This window comes from Artibeus jamaicensis, unplaced genomic scaffold, assembly GCF_021234435.1.
Source record: "Artibeus jamaicensis isolate MK-2021 breed Jamaican fruit bat unplaced genomic scaffold, CSHL_Jam_final contig_519, whole genome shotgun sequence".
NCBI lineage: Eukaryota > Metazoa > Chordata > Mammalia > Chiroptera > Phyllostomidae > Artibeus > Artibeus jamaicensis.
This window is the reverse complement of record NW_026521871.1, coordinates 54,947,211-54,962,895: the sequence shown is the minus strand read 5'-3', so window position 1 is coordinate 54,962,895 and position 15,685 is coordinate 54,947,211. Positions and strand designations below refer to the sequence as shown.

The 15,685-nt window shown below is 55.1% G+C and overlaps 1 protein-coding gene across 6 annotated transcripts; it reads left to right on the top strand.

Annotated features, from left to right (window-relative positions):
• Positions 1–6,550: 6,550 nt before the first annotated feature.
• On the top strand, positions 6,551–15,678 carry UBA7 (ubiquitin like modifier activating enzyme 7). Of its 6 annotated transcripts, none has more exons than XM_053669384.1 (25): positions 6,554–6,955; positions 7,069–7,248; positions 7,321–7,361; positions 7,589–7,723; positions 7,834–7,940; positions 8,235–8,325; positions 8,416–8,545; positions 8,744–8,841; positions 8,927–9,073; positions 9,456–9,638; positions 9,824–9,931; positions 10,088–10,168; positions 10,249–10,404; positions 10,498–10,663; positions 10,743–10,951; positions 11,049–11,113; positions 11,205–11,385; positions 11,458–11,532; positions 11,769–11,940; positions 12,447–12,529; positions 12,785–12,877; positions 12,970–13,161; positions 14,789–14,827; positions 14,954–15,054; positions 15,468–15,678. In XM_053669384.1, exons 1-25 carry the CDS (start codon positions 6,805–6,807, stop codon positions 15,649–15,651), a joined length of 3,168 nt encoding a protein of 1,055 aa, XP_053525359.1. In that variant the 5' UTR covers positions 6,554–6,804; the 3' UTR covers positions 15,652–15,678. The 6 variants fall into 6 exon arrangements, 5 of the variants coding, with proteins under 5 accessions (XP_053525359.1, XP_053525358.1, XP_053525357.1 ...); XM_053669383.1 differs by having other exon boundaries at positions 6,555–6,955; positions 7,069–7,236; positions 14,789–14,881; XM_053669382.1 differs by having other exon boundaries at positions 6,555–6,955; positions 14,789–14,881.
• Positions 15,679–15,685: the final 7 nt, after the last annotated feature.

The window sequence follows — 15,685 nt, the reverse complement described above, 5'->3', positions numbered from 1 at the left end:
CAGTCTCTAGAGTTATCGTAACATGCTACTCAGAAGCTGGTTCTCAACAAAAAATTACAAAGCATATAAATAAACAGGAGAGTATGGCTCATTCACAGGAAAGAGAGAATTCCGTAGAAACTCGCTGACAGATGTTGGAACTGAAAAGTATAATAACTGAGATGATTCACTATCGCTAGAGTCACAAAAGTTGATTGCTCTCATATATCATCAGTGAACAATTGAAATGAAAACACACTAGCATCCTAAGAACCCTAAAACACCAATTCAAAAGAACCTATGCACCCCAATGTTCATAGCAGCACAATTTACAATAGCTAAGAGCTGGAAGCAACCTAGGTGCCCATCAGTAAATGAATGGATCAAAAAACTATGGTACATTAACACAATGGAATTCTATGCAGCAGAAAGAAGGAGCTCCTACCCTTTGCAACAGTATGGATGGAACTGGAAAGTATTATGCTGAGTGAAATAGGCCAGGTGTTGAAAGACAAATGCCATATGATCTCACCTTTAACAGGAAGCTAAACAACGAAACAAACAAGCAAGCAAAATAAAAACAAAGACACTGAAATAGAGAATGGGGAAAGTGACCAGAGGGGAGAGGGGAGGGAATTTCAGGGGAAAAAGGGGAAGTATTTACAGGAACTAGTATAAAGGACACATGGACAACAACTAAGGGGGGTGGAAATGGGAGGGAGGTGGGGAGCACTGGGGAGGGCCTGGGATGGGAGTAAAAAACAGAAAACTGTACTTGAACAATAACTAAATAAATTTTAAAAAACACTAGCATTTACATTAGTACCAAGAAGGGCGAGGAATTAAATATAAATCTAACAAAATATGTACAAGATCTTTGTGAGAAAAACATTAAAACTTTGACAAAAGTAATTTTTTTAAAAGCTAAGAAATTTGGAGACACACTCCAGGCACACGGACAGGAAGACACAGTACCGTCGAGATGTTGATTCTTCCAACTTGATTTACAGAATCAATGAAATTCCAGTAAAAACCCCAGCAAGTTATTTTGTTATCAACAAACTGACTCAAAAGTTTATATGGGAAAGCAAAAGACCAGTAGCCAACACAACACTGAAGAAGAACAAGGTCAAGGACTGACATGACCCAACTTCAAAATGTATTATAAAGCTACATTAAACAAGACAGTACAGTATTGTCAAGTAAATAGAAAAATAGAGCAATGGAACAGAATAGAGAGCCCAGAGATAGGCCCATATAGATGCAGTCAGCTGATCTTTGACAAAGGAGCAAAGGAAATTCAGTGGGAAAAGGGTCATCTTTTCAACAATGGTGCTGGAACAACAGGCATCCACGTGCAAAAAAAAAAATCTGGACAGTACTTACATCTTCCCAGAAATTAACTCAATGGATCACAGAACCGACTACAAAACACTGAACAATAGCACTAGGAGGTAACAGTACTGGAGGAAACCTAGGTGACCTTGGGCTTGGTGATGACTTCTTAAACAATACTAAAAGCATAATCCATGAAAGAAAAATTTACATAATTTGGACTTCAATAAAATTTAAAATTGATGGCCCTGGCCAAGTGGCTCAGTTGGTTGGGGCATCGCAATTGCTGGGGTCGAGGGTTCAATTCCCAGTCAGGATACATACAGGAATCAACTGGTGAACGCATGAATAGGTGGAACAACAGATCTCTCGCTCTCAAAACAAGTAAGTAAATAAAACCTCAGCTCTGTGAAAGATGCTGTTAAGAGAATGAAAAGCCAAGCCACGGATTGGGAGAAAAATCTTTGCAAAAACATCTGATAAAGGACTGGATCCAAAATATAGAAATAACTCTTACAATTCAACAACAAGAAACAGCTCCATTTAAAAATGGGCAAAAGTCCGAACACATGCCCCACCAGAGGTGACAAACAGGTGGCAAATAAGCATGTGAAAAGACACAACATCATGTAATCAGAGGGGCGCGAATTAAAATGAGGAGGCACCGCCACACACCCAGCCGAAGGGTGGAGACCCAGCACGCGGACAGCGCTGAGCACTGGTGCGGGCGTGGAGGGGCGGGGACTCATTGGTTGCTGTTGGAAATGCTACATGGTGTGCTGTGACAGTTTCTCACAAAAGCTAAACATAAGCCAGCAGTCATGCTCCCAGGTATTTACCCAAATGACTCAAAAGCGTACGGCCACACAAAACTCTGCTTACAAATACTTGGAGCAATTTTATTTATAATTTCTGAAAAAATTGCCCTGGCTGGTATGGCTCAGTGGGTTGAGTGCTGGCCTGCCAACCAAATGGTTGCCGGTTCAATTCCCAGTTCAAAATCAATGGGTCAATTCTCAGGGCACATGCCTGGGTCGCCGGTTCCATCGGATCCCTTGTTGGGGGTGAGTGTCAGAGGCGGCCAATTGATGTCTCTCTCTCACATCAATGTTTTCTCCTCTTTCTCCCTTCTTTCACCTCTCTAAAAATAAATGAATAAAATCTTTTAAAAAAATCAGTGGGTCTAAGAAGAAGTCACAGGGAAATGAGAAAATACCTTGAGGTAATTGAAAATAAAACATCAATATTTATGGGTTGCAGCAAAAATTGTACTGAGAGGGAAATGTATAGCTATAAACACCTACATGTAAAAAAAAAAAGAAATATCTAAAAGCAATAATCTCACTGTGCTTTTAATTTTTTTTTAGTTTGTTGATTCTAGAGAGACAGGAAGAGAGAGAGAGAGATTTGTTGCTACGCTTATTCATTGGTTGTTTATTGCAAGGGCCCTGACCGGGGATGGAACCGGGGACCTTGGCGTATTGGGGTGGTGCTCCAACCAACGGAGCTGCTTAGCTAGTGCCTCACTGTACACCTTGAGGAATCAGAAAAAGAACAGCATCTAACCTCAAAGCTAGCAGAAGGAAGGAAATAAAGATTAGATATAAATGAAAGAAAAAATGTGATATCGTGAGTTATGCATGATAAGTTTGTGCAGTATTTGGTCTTTGTCCTGGCACAGCGCTCCTAAAACTCTTGGACTTCCCTGAGATGAAACTGAGGAAGGTCTTTTGTTGTGGTAAGAAGTGACCTTTGGAAAGCACCTAAGGATAGGGGCTGCTTGCCAGTGGAGCCAACCCTGTGATTAGGGGGTGGGAAGTTCAGTCTCATCCCCCCCACACACGCACCCCTCCTAGGATGGGAGAGGGTCTGGAGATTGAATTCAATCACACCAACGGCCAAAGATTTAATCAATCACACCTGTATAGTGAAGCCCTCGTAATAACCCAAAAGGATGGGGTTTGGAGTGTGTCCAGTTTGGTTGAACACATGGAGGTGCTGAGAGGGTGGCGAGCCAGATAGAGCAGGCCCCTCCCCTGGCCCTTTTCACCTACCTCTTCCATCTGGCCAGTCCTGAGTCCTGTCCCCTTGTGATAAGTTGGCAACGTAGTAAGCAAACGGTTTCCCCGAGTTGTGTGAGCTAATGAATTGAACCTGACTGAGCAGGGGGTTCTAGGAATCTCTAACCTACAGCCAGCTAATCAGTAGCACAGGTGACAACCTGGACTTGTGGCCGACACCCGAAGCTGGAGGAGGAGGGCAGTCTCACAGGACAGAGTCCCTGCCCTGCGGGAGCTCTGCTGTCGCCAGGCAGACGGTGTCAGAGCTCACCTGCACTGGGGGACACAGCTGGTGGTGGACTACCTGGCGGTACGGAGTAAACACACATACGTCAGAACTGGTGTCCGGACCCCAAAACAACGGAGATCAACAAAACCCAAGGCAGGTTCTTTGAAAACATCAACGAAATTGACAACCTTTTAAATAAACTGACTAAGAAAAAGAGAGTGAAGACTCAAAATCAGGAATGAAAAGTGGGGACATTACTACCAACTTTACAAAAGTAAAAAGGACTATAAGGGAGTATGATGACAATGGTTCATCAACATGTTGAATGACCTAATCGAAATGGACAAATTTCTAGAAATACAGAAACTAGCAAAACTGACTCAAGAAGAAACACAAAATCTGAATAGATTTATAACTAGTAAGGGGATTAAATAAGTATTCAGTGAACTCCCCCGACAGAAAAGCCTGGAGCCAGCTTCACTGGTGATTCTACTGTAAACCAAACGCAGGTCCAGCTGCCCGCCGCAGGGAAAGCCAGCCCTCGAGAGGCAGGTGCTGATGGAAAGGAAGGTGGTTTTATTCGGACGCCGACCACCTGGAAGGTGGAGACTCGCATCTCAAAGCCCGTCTCCCCCTCTCAGTGGAGGCAGAGGTTTCTGTCTGGAGGGAGAGGGGGAGAGAAGAAAGGTATCAAGGGAGGGGGTTGCAAACTCTTCCGTGCGCACAAGCACAGTCTGTTTCAATAAGGCACGTGTTGGTTGGTCCGGTGTGCGTCATCCTGGTTAGTCATCCCGGCTTCACGTCCTCCTGGCCCCTCAGCTGAAGGTCAGCAAACCTCCTGGAGCTGGAGGCCCGAAGGTCAGAGTCAGTGTCTTTTGAAGTCAGTTCCTAGGATTCCTCCACAAACAGGCTGTTCCTCTGCCAGCAGCGTGTTAGTCAGAGTCCCGCTCGCAGACACAGGGTCAAAGGAGCGGCGGGGCGCGTGACCATCCCCACTGTTACTTTTTTCACTGTGACAATACCAAACGCTCAGAAAAGTGCTGACACGAAAAAGATACCACCTGCATAGTGGGAAGGCAGCCCGCAGGACAGGAGGAAGGGTTTGCAAACCGTGTGTCTGTCTGCGTCAGAACACGCGACAACGTCTAAAATTCAACAACGCAAAAAACAACCCAGTTCAAAGATGAATGAGTATTTCTCCAACGAATATGGCCAATAAGCACAGACACGTCATCCAAATGACCAATAAGCACATAAAGAGACGCTCGGTGTCACTGATTGTTAGGGAAACCTACATAGAAATGACTGGGAGATGCCACCTCACACCCAGTGAGACGGCTGCTTTCAAAACAGCAACAGCAGCAACAGAAAACAAGTGTGAGAAAGGATTTGGACGAATCGGAAGCCTTGTGCACTGTTGGTGGGAATGTAAAATGTTACAGCTGCTGTGGAAAACAGCAGGGCAGTTCTTCAAAAAAATTAAAAATAGAATGACTATATCTAGCCATTTCGCTTCTGGGTATATATCCAAAAGATTGGAAGCAGAATCTCAAAAAGGTATTTGTCCACCCCTGCTCATGGCAGCATTCTTCACAACGGCCAAAACACAGAAGCAGCCCGTCTCCGTAGACCGACAGACGACGGGGTGAGCAAAAGGTGGGACACACGTCTACACTGGAATGTTACTTGGCCTTAAAAAGGAAGGACATTTTGTAATATGCTACAACATGAATGAACTTGAGAGCAGTTGCCAAGTGAAACAGCCAGTCACAAAGAGACAATTCGGCCCCGGTCTCTGTACCTAGGGCACGTGAAACATCCAATAAATGTCGAGTGAAAACACACACACTCAAAATCACCTGCCACTTCACACCCACCGGGATGGGTATAATTTGTTCTTGAAAGAGAAGAGGGAACGTTGGCCACAATGTTGGAAAACAGGAATCTTGTACACAGCTGGTCTAACACATTTTGTTGGCCCCTCGAAAAGTTAAACATAGAATTACCATGTGACCCAGCAATTTTACTCCTAGGCACCTACTCCAATGGAATGAAAACAGGGGCTCAGGCACACGTTCGAGCATGGTCAGAGCAGCCCTCCGAAAGGAGGAAACCACTCAGACGTCTGTCAGTAGGTTTGTTTATCACATAAACAAACTGTGATATACATATGCAGTGGAATATTATTCAGCCATGAAAAGGAGTGACAGACTCATACATGCTATGATTTGAATGAACCTCAAAAACGTTTTGCTAAGTGAGAAAAGGCAGTTACTAGAGGTCATATTTTGTTTGATTCCTTTTTAAAAAACATTTTATTTCTTTTGTTAGAGAGACAGGAAGGGGGGGAGAAAAACATCAGCGTGTGGATTGGTGGCCTCTCGCTTGCCACCGTTGGAGGCCCGGGCCTACAGTCCGGGTGAGGGTGCTTTTCCGTGGGCTGTAAGAGTTTTGAGGGGGTGGTGCTGGCATTGTGAATACACTGAATTCCACTGAACTGTGCACTTTGAACGGTTATTTTCATGTTACATGGATTTTTACCTCAATTTTTGAAAGAATTTTCGACAGCACGTGGTTTGGCTATTGTGCAGTTTGGTGGGAGGCGCGGTCCCTCTCCAGAGTACTGGCCCCAAGTTCCCAAGAAGGGAAAACAACACATTCGTGGGTGAGAGTTACGAGGGACCTCTCTGTACTATTTTTGCAACTTCCTTGGAATCCATAATTATTTCAAAATAAAAGGTTAAAGGAAAAATGAGGACACGTGACCACGGCGCCCCATGCCTCCTGCTCTCAGGTCTGGCACGCAGAGGCCAACCGCGCCCTCTGGGAGTCCGTCTGAGGCCTCGTCCCTAGCTGGCCACCTCGGACTGCCATCCCGCTGTCTGTTCTGGGTTGGCAGCTGTGGGCAGGGAGGGATCCTCGTGCCCTGAGGAGAGAGCATAGGGCGCGGCAGGAGCTCCCATGGGGAGCAGGCTCCACCCAGATCCGAGGTTTGGGCCCTGGGAGTGGGGCCGCATACTCTCCCGAGCTCTCCTGGGGTCTCTAAGTGTCTGCATGGTGGACGGCGGGAATTTCAGGACAGGAAATTCTCATCAGCGTTCTGTGCACAGGAAGCCCATTCAGGCAGGGGCGCCTGAGGGGAGTGGAGCCTGAGGTTCGGGACACCTAGTGAGCCACAGGAAGTGACCACGTCCAGCCCCTATGGGTCCCTCTCACGGCCTGGCCCCTTCCTGTTCTCCCAGACGCCGAATGGGCCGATGTCTGCCCACCTTGCCTGCGCCCTGGGGCTGCCAGTCTCACCTTGGCCAGGCGAGGCCACTCAGGACGGACCAGAGGCAGGACCAGGAACCAGGTCAGAGTCTAGTTTCACTTTCAGTTTTGCTTTCCCTGAAATGACAGAGGAGCCCAGAAGAAAGCTCCCGGGCATTCTTTGGCAGTGACCAGCAGTGTCTTTCACTCCTTCAGCCTTAGTGCCTGCTTGCACTGAGCTGCGGCTGGGCACTGACCTCTGCCTGCACCGCCTTCCCCAGAGACCCTGGTCATCACTGCAGCCTGGTGCCCAGGACCAGGCCTCAGGATGGGTGTCCAGGACACCTCCAAGTCGCTGGATGAGGAGCTGTACTCTCGGCAGCTGTGAGGCCAGAGGTGGGGTGGGGAGTGGGGTGGCCCTCTGACCTCTGGTCTCCCATTGCCTGCCCACCTGCTTTCCATCCGCAGGTATGTGCTGGGCTTGCCAGCCATGCAGAGGCTTCAGGAGGGTAAGGTCCTACTGTCAGGCCTCCAGGGCCTGGGGGCTGAGATGGCCAAAAACCTGGTCCTGATGGGCGTGGGCAGCCTCACTCTGCATGACCCCCACCCTGCCTGCTGGTCTGACCTGGCTGCCCAGGTAAGGGCCCTGGGTGCTTCTGGGTTTGCAGACCAGGGTCAGGGTAGGGCCGAGGAGGCATCTCCTTCCTCAGACTGGACTGGGTCTCTCTCTCTCTAGTTTTTCTTCTCGGAGCAGAACTTGGGAAGGAGTAGGGCTGAAGCAACTCGAGAACTTGTGGCCAAGCTCAACGAAGCCGTCCAGGTCTGCGTCTACACAGGCGACATCACAGAGGAACTGCTGCAGGACTTCCAGGTTCCCTCCCAGCCGCTCTTCCCAGGCCACCCCAGTCCCCATCTCCAGCCCGTGGCCGCGGGGTGGGCGGGGCGGTGGCTCTAGCCCTGCTGACTCTGCGGTCCACCTAGGTGGTGGTGCTGACCGCCTCGAGCCTGGAGGAGCAGCTGAAGGTGGGCACCTTATGCCGCAAGCACGGAGTCTGCTTTCTGGTGGCTGACACCCGGGGCCTTGTGGGGTGAGTGAGGCTGCCTGCCTAGCCTGCCTCATCACAGACAGCATCTGGTCCCAGAGTTGTCCCTCGGTCCGGGCTTGCCCGAGTGCCCCGCACCCAGCCCCAGGCCTACCTCAGCACCCCCTTGATTCTGGTCCCCAGCCCCACCCCTCAGCTTCCTCCACCCCAGCCCCCAGACGTGCCCCAGTAATGGCCTCCAGCTCCACTCCCAAGCCTCTCCCACCATTCCTTCCTGACTCTGGTCCCCTTGTGTCTCCCACCCTTTGCCCCTGAGCCCCTATCACCTCCCATTCACAGGCAGCTGTTCTGTGACTTTGGTGAAAACTTCACTGTTCAGGACCTTACAGAGGAAGAGCCCCAGGCAGCCGCCATCCAGCACATCTCTCAGGTGGGCGCTTGGGTGTGGGCGGAAGACGGGCTGCAGGAGCCCGTGGAAGGCAGGTGCGGGCCGCTCTGAGCCCAGCCACCTCTTACCCAGGGTTCCCCTGGCATTCTCACTCTGAGAGAAGATGCCCACAACTTCCACGATGGGGACTTGGTGACTTTCTCCGGCATCGAGGGCATGGTCGAGCTCAACGGCTGTGCTTCCAGGCCCATCCGTGTGCAGGGTGAGCCAGCCCCACTCCAGTTCCCGGTTCAGCGCCCCAGCCCCCACTGGGGGCAGACGCAGCCTGGTCCTTGGGGACAGGTTCTCCCCCTGCCTTCCTCAGGATGGGCCACATCAAGGACACAGACACAAGACAGGACGGGGTGTGGGGAAGCACTCAGGTTCAGAGGTCACGCTAACTAGGCTGGATCTGCCCCAGAGGACGGGACCTTGGAGATTGGGGACACAACGACTTTCTCCTCTTACTTACGTGGCGGAGCTGTCACTGAGGTGAAGAGACCCAAGACAGTGAGGCATGTGAGTGTGAGGTGGGGGGACTTGGGAGACTGGAGGGGGCCCCCCAGTGTTCTGGACCTGCCTCTGAGCCTGGTGCCCCCTGCAGGAGCCCCTGTGTGCAGCCCTGCTCCAGCCTCGGGTGGTGGTCCAGAATCCCCAGGAAGTTCACCGTGCCCACTGCCTGCACCAGGCCTTCCGTGCCCTGCACGAGTTCCAGCGCCTCAGTGGCCGCCCACCCCAGCCCTGGGACCCTGTGAGTGGCCGCCCCCTTTGCCCCTCTGTCTTATCGGGGTCTCAGGTGCTGGGAGGCAACAAAGACCATCTCACAGATCCGAGTTTGAACCCCTGAGGGGGTTTCCCACTCATTTAAAGGAGTGCCGGGCCTGAGAGCCTGGGGACCCTTGCTGACTCCTAATCCCTCAGAGCCGGGCTCCGGGCTGCACCCATGTTGATGAAGCCTCCAGGGCCATTGTCTGACACTGGGTGTCCTCTGAGGGGGCTGCACTGCCTGCCAACTGGGCCCCTGTCTGCCTTCCCACTCAGGTTTCTGCTTCCTTTTCTGTGGAACAGGGTGGGTGCCAAATGGGGAGTGGAGCTCTGGCCAGGTGCTATGCCTACCAAGTTCTACCCCACAGGCTGATGCAGAAAGGGTGGTGGGCCTGGCCCGGGGCCTGAAACCGCTGAGGGGGACGAAGGGAGAGCCTTTGGAAGAGCCACTGGATGAGGCTCTCGTGTGGACCGTTGCCCTGAGCAGTGCCGGTGTGCTGAGCCCCATGGCAGCCGTGGTGGGTGCAGTGGCTGCCCAGGAAGTGCTGAAGGTGGGTGCAGGCACAGGCAGAATGAGGCTGGGAGGGGTGCAGAGCTCACCGTCAGTGCCAGAGGGTGCCAGATGGTGCCGGACACCAGATAGTGGCCCTGGTGGCTTCACCAACTTGGGTACAGCCCCCAGACCAGATATGAGGGGCTAGGAGGTAGCAGCAGCAACTAAGGTCCTGGCCTCTAGGCAGTCTCCAGGAAATTCCTGCCCCTGGACCAGTGGCTGTATTTTGACGCCCTTGACTGCCTCCCGGATGATGAGCAGCTGCTTCCCAAGCCCGAGGACTGCAAACCGGTAAGAACCTGGGGTGGGGGCATGCCTTCTCCAGATTCAGGACTAGGGGAGAAGCAGGAGGAACAGTCCCAAGGTCCCGACCTGGAAAACCCAGTGTAAGGGGGAACACGCGGCTCAGGCCAGCAGCCATCACAGACCTGTGCCCATGTTCCCTAGAGACGCTGCCGCTATGACGGGCAAATTGCGGTGTTTGGGGCCAGTTTTCAGGAGAAGCTGAGCCGCCAGCACTACCTCCTGGTGAGCTGTGTGGTGAGGTTGGGAGCGTTTGTGGGAGGGCCAGGCCTGGTCCTCTGGCTAAGGGCTGTTCCTACTGGCAGGTGGGCGCCGGCGCTATCGGCTGTGAGCTGCTCAAAGGCTTTGCCCTCATGGGCTTGGGGCTCCAGGGCAGAGGGGCCGTGACTGTGGCTGACATGGACCATGTGGAACGCTCCAACCTCAGCCGTCAGTTCCTCTTCAGGCCCGAGGACATTGGCGTGAGTACCTGCCCCTTCCAACACCCCCTTTCCTGCACTGTCCTTCCGCAATGTGCCGGCCCCCCACCCAGCATCTTCCTGCTTTCTTCTCAGAGGCCCAAGGCGGAAGTGGCTGCCAAGGCTGCCTGCCACTTGAACTCAGACCTGCAGGTGAACCCGCTCACCCACCCTCTGGAACCTTCTACAGAGCACATCTATGGAGACAACTTCTTCTCCCTCGTGGATGGTGTGGCTGCCGCCCTGGACAGTTTCCAGGCCCGTGAGTGCTCGACCTTGGAACCCAGACCCTTGTCCAAGGCCATGCCAGCCCCCTTTCTAACCCTCTGCCCCCTGGCCAGGGCACTATGTGGCTGCTCGCTGCACCCACTATCTGAAGCCGCTGCTGGAGGCAGGCACGCAGGGCACCCGGGGCAGCGCCTCCGTATTCATGCCGTTTGTGACTGAGGGCTACAGAGGGCCGCTCTCGGAGGCTGAAGCTTCTGAGGATGCCCCCCACCCTGTCTGCAGTGTGCGCCACTTCCCCAGCACAGCCGGGCACACCTTGCAGGTGGGAAGCCCCCCGGGACCCCTGTCCCACACGGCTCAGTTCTCAGCTGTAGACGTGTTCCCCACCTGACACCTGATGGTTGCTTTCTCCCCAACAGTGGGCCCGGGATGAGTTCGAGGGGCTCTTCTGTCGCTCTGCCGAGACCATCAACTGCCACCAAGAGTAAGGCCACCAAGAGGGGTGGATGCGAGTCCAGGGCCCCTAGCAGTGGAGTCTTCAGGGCTTAGCCTCAAACTCCCTCCCCTCTCTGCAGGGCACTCGCCTCCCTGGCAGATGGGGAACCACGGCTGCTGCCCCTGCTCCAGGTGGCGGTGGGGGTCCTGAGACAGCGTCCAAGGAACTGGCAAGACTGCGTGCTGTGGGCCCTGGGCCACTGGCAGCTGCGCTTCCGTCAGGGTGTCGAGCAGCTGCTCAGGCACCACCCACCCGATGAAGTGCGTGGCTAGGGGTCTGAGGCTGAGGGCTCAGGGCGACCAGACTAAGTCCAGCAGCCTACATTTCCTTAGGTGCTTGAGGATGGAACACATTTCTGGTCGCGTCCCAGACAGTGTCCTCAGCCCTTGGAGTTTGACGCCAGTCAAGTGAGTGAGGTCCCGTGGGAGCCCTGAGATGGCCATGTGGCCCCTGAGAGCAAAAGTGGGCACCTCTGCCTTCTGCATAGATGCTGAGAGACAGGGGCACATTTGGGCACGTGGGGGTGTTCACACGTGAGGCAGAGGCAGACACTCAAACACAGCCACAGTGGGCGGAGCCTGCCCCCCACGGCCCATGCACGCTCACTCACCTTCACACCGGCCCTGCTCTTGGTCTGACTCAGGACACGCACCTCATCTACGTGCTGGCAGCCGCCAACCTGTACGCCCGGATGCACGGGCTGCTTGGCTCCCAGGACCAGCCGGCGCTCAGGGAAATGCTGCAGTCGCTGCTGCTGCCTGATCCCCAGCATCCGGACCCCATCTTTCCTAATGACCTGACTTCCACAGAGCCTGGTAAGGCCCTGGCCCTGCCCACCCCCATGCTGCCACCCAAAAGTTTGACCCCGCCCTCAGCCTGCGTAGAAGAACAAGGGGCCTGGGGGCCCTGCAGCCAGCTCACTGCCTCTCGGGCTCTCTAGCCTTGCTTCTCTCTCACCTCTGGTCCCCCAGTAGGCCCTTTCCCTTCTGCCTACCCTACCCCCACCCACCCCCACCCCACCCCCATTCCCTTGGCAGGTGTTAAGCAAAACAAGCACAAGCCCTTGGGCCCTATGGCCCCCAGGTGAGGACAGAGTCACAGAGCATGCAAACATGCATGCACACACACACGCGTGCACAGATACCCACCGGCACCAGGGACAGGTGGCTGGAGCTGCTGAGCAGGAGACTGACGCCAGTCAGAGGTCTTCCTGAAAGTGGTAGAGACCTTGGGCTGAGCAGAAGCCGAGGAGAGGCCCCAGGTTCCAGGAAAGTGGAGGAGATGGGGGCTAAGGACTGTCCCCATGCCCCTTCCCTGACAGACCCTGAGCAGATGGAGAGACTGCGTGAAGCCCTGCGAGACTGGAGCACGGGCTCCCCACTGGAGCCCCTGAGGTTTGAGAAGGTGGGAGCCCAAGCGGGGCTGGAGGACCAGGCCAGGAGATTGTGGGGGAAGGTCAAGAGCTGAGGAGGCAACTGGGAAGCCCCTTGGCCTGGCGCTCCTCCCAGCCGGACTCCAGAAGCAGCTTGCCTCCCCTCACCTGATAAGGGGGGAAATGTGAGCTTCCACCAGACAGTCCGTGGGAAGATCTGTGCACACGGGTGGCCATGGCGAGGGGCGCGGGGCAGTGTTAACACTCCTGGGGCTTGAACCTCATAGGACGATGACAGCAACTTCCACATGGACTTTGTGACTGCGGCAGCAAGCCTTCGAGCTCAGAACTATGGGATTCCACCGGCCAGCCGCGCCCAGGTAACCCTGCCTCCTGGGACTCCAGTGTGGAGGTAGGGGTCAGACGCTGGCCCTACACCCTGGTCCCAAACCCAATCTCCTGTCCTTGGCAGAGCAAACGAATCGTGGGCCAGATCATCCCGGCCATTGCCACTACCACAGCAGCTGTGGCGGGCTTGATGGGCCTGGAACTCTTTAAGGTGGTGGGCGGGCCAAGGCCCCTCAGTGCCTTTCGCCACAGCTATCTGCGCCTGGCTGAAAACTACTTCAGCCGCTACCGGCCCCGGGCCCCAGCCACCCAGAAGGTGAGCCCTGACACCTCACCCACACCCAGCCCGGGTTTTCCCTGCGAGTTTCCAAACAGGCCCTACTCTGGCTTCTGGCTTGCACCAAGACCCAGATTCTGGAGGAGTCCTTAAGACTCCCGTCGGCCCCCTTCCCGCAGCTGTGAAACCAGGCTGGGGCCTGTCAGACACAGGAAGCAGCCGTCAGCCACCCGTCGCCCAGCCCTCTGCTGCCCTGGGTCTGGGGGAGCTGCAGCTTTAACTTATTACCGAGCCAGACATCCCCCATGGCCTCCTCCTTCCCAGGAGTGCCCCTGGGGAGAAGCTGAAGGGGCTGGGGGGGCGGGGGGGGGGACTCAGGCCCTAGCCCAACACAGAGCCTAACATCGCCTGCCTGCCTGCCTGTGTGGCGTGGGGACCGGGCCTGCCCCATCCAAACTGAATTCAAGGGTGCCGAGCTCCCTGTTGCCTCCGGGGTGGGGTCTGCAGCCCTAGGTGGGGTAGGGGGGTGTTTGTGTCATAGGTGTGAGTGTGCAGGGGCCTGGGCATCCATGGCCACCCCTGGCTCTGTGCTGTGTGGGCACGGAGGGGGCATGCTTGCACATCTGGGCACCAGATGGGAGTGCAGAGCTCTTCTTCAGTGTGGGGTCTCATGGGTGTGCATGTGAGTACACGTGTGGATGTTCCTGGGCTTGTGTGCGTGAGTTCCTCCGAGTGCAGGGCTGCGGATGGCCCTGGCAGCGTGCCCAGACTCTGCAGTAGTTAGCATTTCCTTGGGGCACAGAAGAAGGGGTGGAAAGAATGTCCTCACCAGGGGAGGAGGGAGAGGTCATGGGCTAGCACTGGGCTTTTGCTGAGTAGCCTTGGAGTCCCCGAGGGCACAGCATACAGAGCCCCTTTGTGAGGGGCCCTGCCCCTAGTTAGCACATAGGCTGCCTTTGTCCACAGTGGAGGGGGCAGGGAGGACCCCGCTCCCCCCATCACACCTCTGATCTTGTCTCAGCTCAACCCCACTATATTTTCTGGGAGGGCTGGCATGACCTCATGTCCTGGTCCCTGGCTGCCTGCCACCCTCTGCCCTTAGTTCTGGCACCAGAACCCCGAGGCTCTTGACATAGAGAAGGAAAGAAGGGACAGGAAGAGGAGGACTCTGGGGACTGTGCCCCTACTGGGGTCTCCAGGCCAGCGAGTTCCCACTGACCACTGTGTCCCTTGCCCCTTTGTGCCCATGAGCAGTCAAGGCCCTGACAGGATGAGGGGACAGGATGTACTCCCCTTTCCCAGCTCCCAGTCCTGCATTTGAGGAATAAGCTGCTTTACTGGAGACTTCAGCGCAGGGGCCCTGCTCCCACTTCCTCAGGAAGCGCCGCCCTCCCCCCCCAACCTACATAAAACCAGCCTGTGTGATGGATTGCCTGCTTCCCTGTGTGGGGGCCCCATAGCCCCGTTTCCTGTGCTGGCCCCCGCATGGGCGGGGAGGGTGCAGAGACTCTGGGCCCAGATCCCACCTTCCATCCCCACCCCCTGGCTCCTGCTTCCTGCCTTTAGTCCAGCTCCTCCTCTAGGAAAGGGGCCGTCAGCTGCTGGTGACTGGGGGAGGGGGAGGGTACGTGTGGGAAGCTTCTCACTTCTTCTCACCACCCCCCAGTTCCATCACCTGAGCTGGACCTGTTGGGACCGCCTGAAGGTGACTGCTGGGCAGCCGGAGAGGACCCTGAAGTCACTCCTGGACCATATCCAGGTGTGCCTTGCTCCCCCCACCGCCAGGCCTGGCCCAGCTGGCCCAGCTGGCAACTGACCTGTCTCTCTCCAGGAACAACACGGGCTGAGGGTGAAGATGCTGCTTCAAGACAACGCCGTACTCTACTCGGCAGGATGGCCTCCTGAAATGCAGGCGCAGTGCCTGCCCCTCAGGTGAGCCCACACCTGGCTCCAGCCAGGCCCTGTTCTGTCACGGGAGGTTGGAGGTGGGGGACGAGAGGTCTTTCCTCTTCCAAACCCATTCGGGCCCCTCACACCTCACCGGAGCTTTCTTTCACCAAATGGAGACAGCAAATGGGCTGGGGGTGGGGTGAGGGCCCAGAGCCTGAGGAGGGGCGCCCCCCTTCATAGCCCACTCCCAGGGGACCAGCAGCTTCCTGCCTCCTGCCCGCCCAGCCAGCCACTCTGAAAATAGTTTCAGATGTTTCCTGTCTTAAGTTGCTCCCGCTCCCGCTCCTGGCTCAGACTCCTTATGGCCCATTAGCACCCCCTAGTCCATGGTTACTCCATGTCTGCCACTGCTCGACTCCCCAATCTCCCCCCACCCTGACCCCGCACGCCACCAGGGTGACAGAATGGGCGAAGCAGAAGACACACTGGGTGCCTAGGCCTGGGCAGCAGGTGCTGGTACTGACACTCAGCTGTGAGGGCGAGGAAGACGACACCACCTTCCCACCCCTGCACTATGAGCTGCGACAAAGCGGCAGCCCCACCACCTCTGTAGAGCTCTGCGTCCCAAGCCCACAGTAGGTGCTCAATAAATGCTTGTTGAAGGAAGGCGTAA

Excerpts from the sequence above, each read along its gene's own strand:
- UBA7 (XM_053669382.1), top strand. The coding sequence starts at position 6,805 with ATGGGTCCCTCTCACGGCCTGGCCCCTTCCTGTTCTCCCAGACGCCGA. Across the intron at positions 8,546-8,743 it reads CAGGCCCATCCGTGTGCAGG|AGGACGGGACCTTGGAGATT; the intron begins GTGAGCCAGCCC and ends GATCTGCCCCAG. Across the intron at positions 9,932-10,087 it reads AGCCCGAGGACTGCAAACCG|AGACGCTGCCGCTATGACGG; the intron begins GTAAGAACCTGG and ends CATGTTCCCTAG.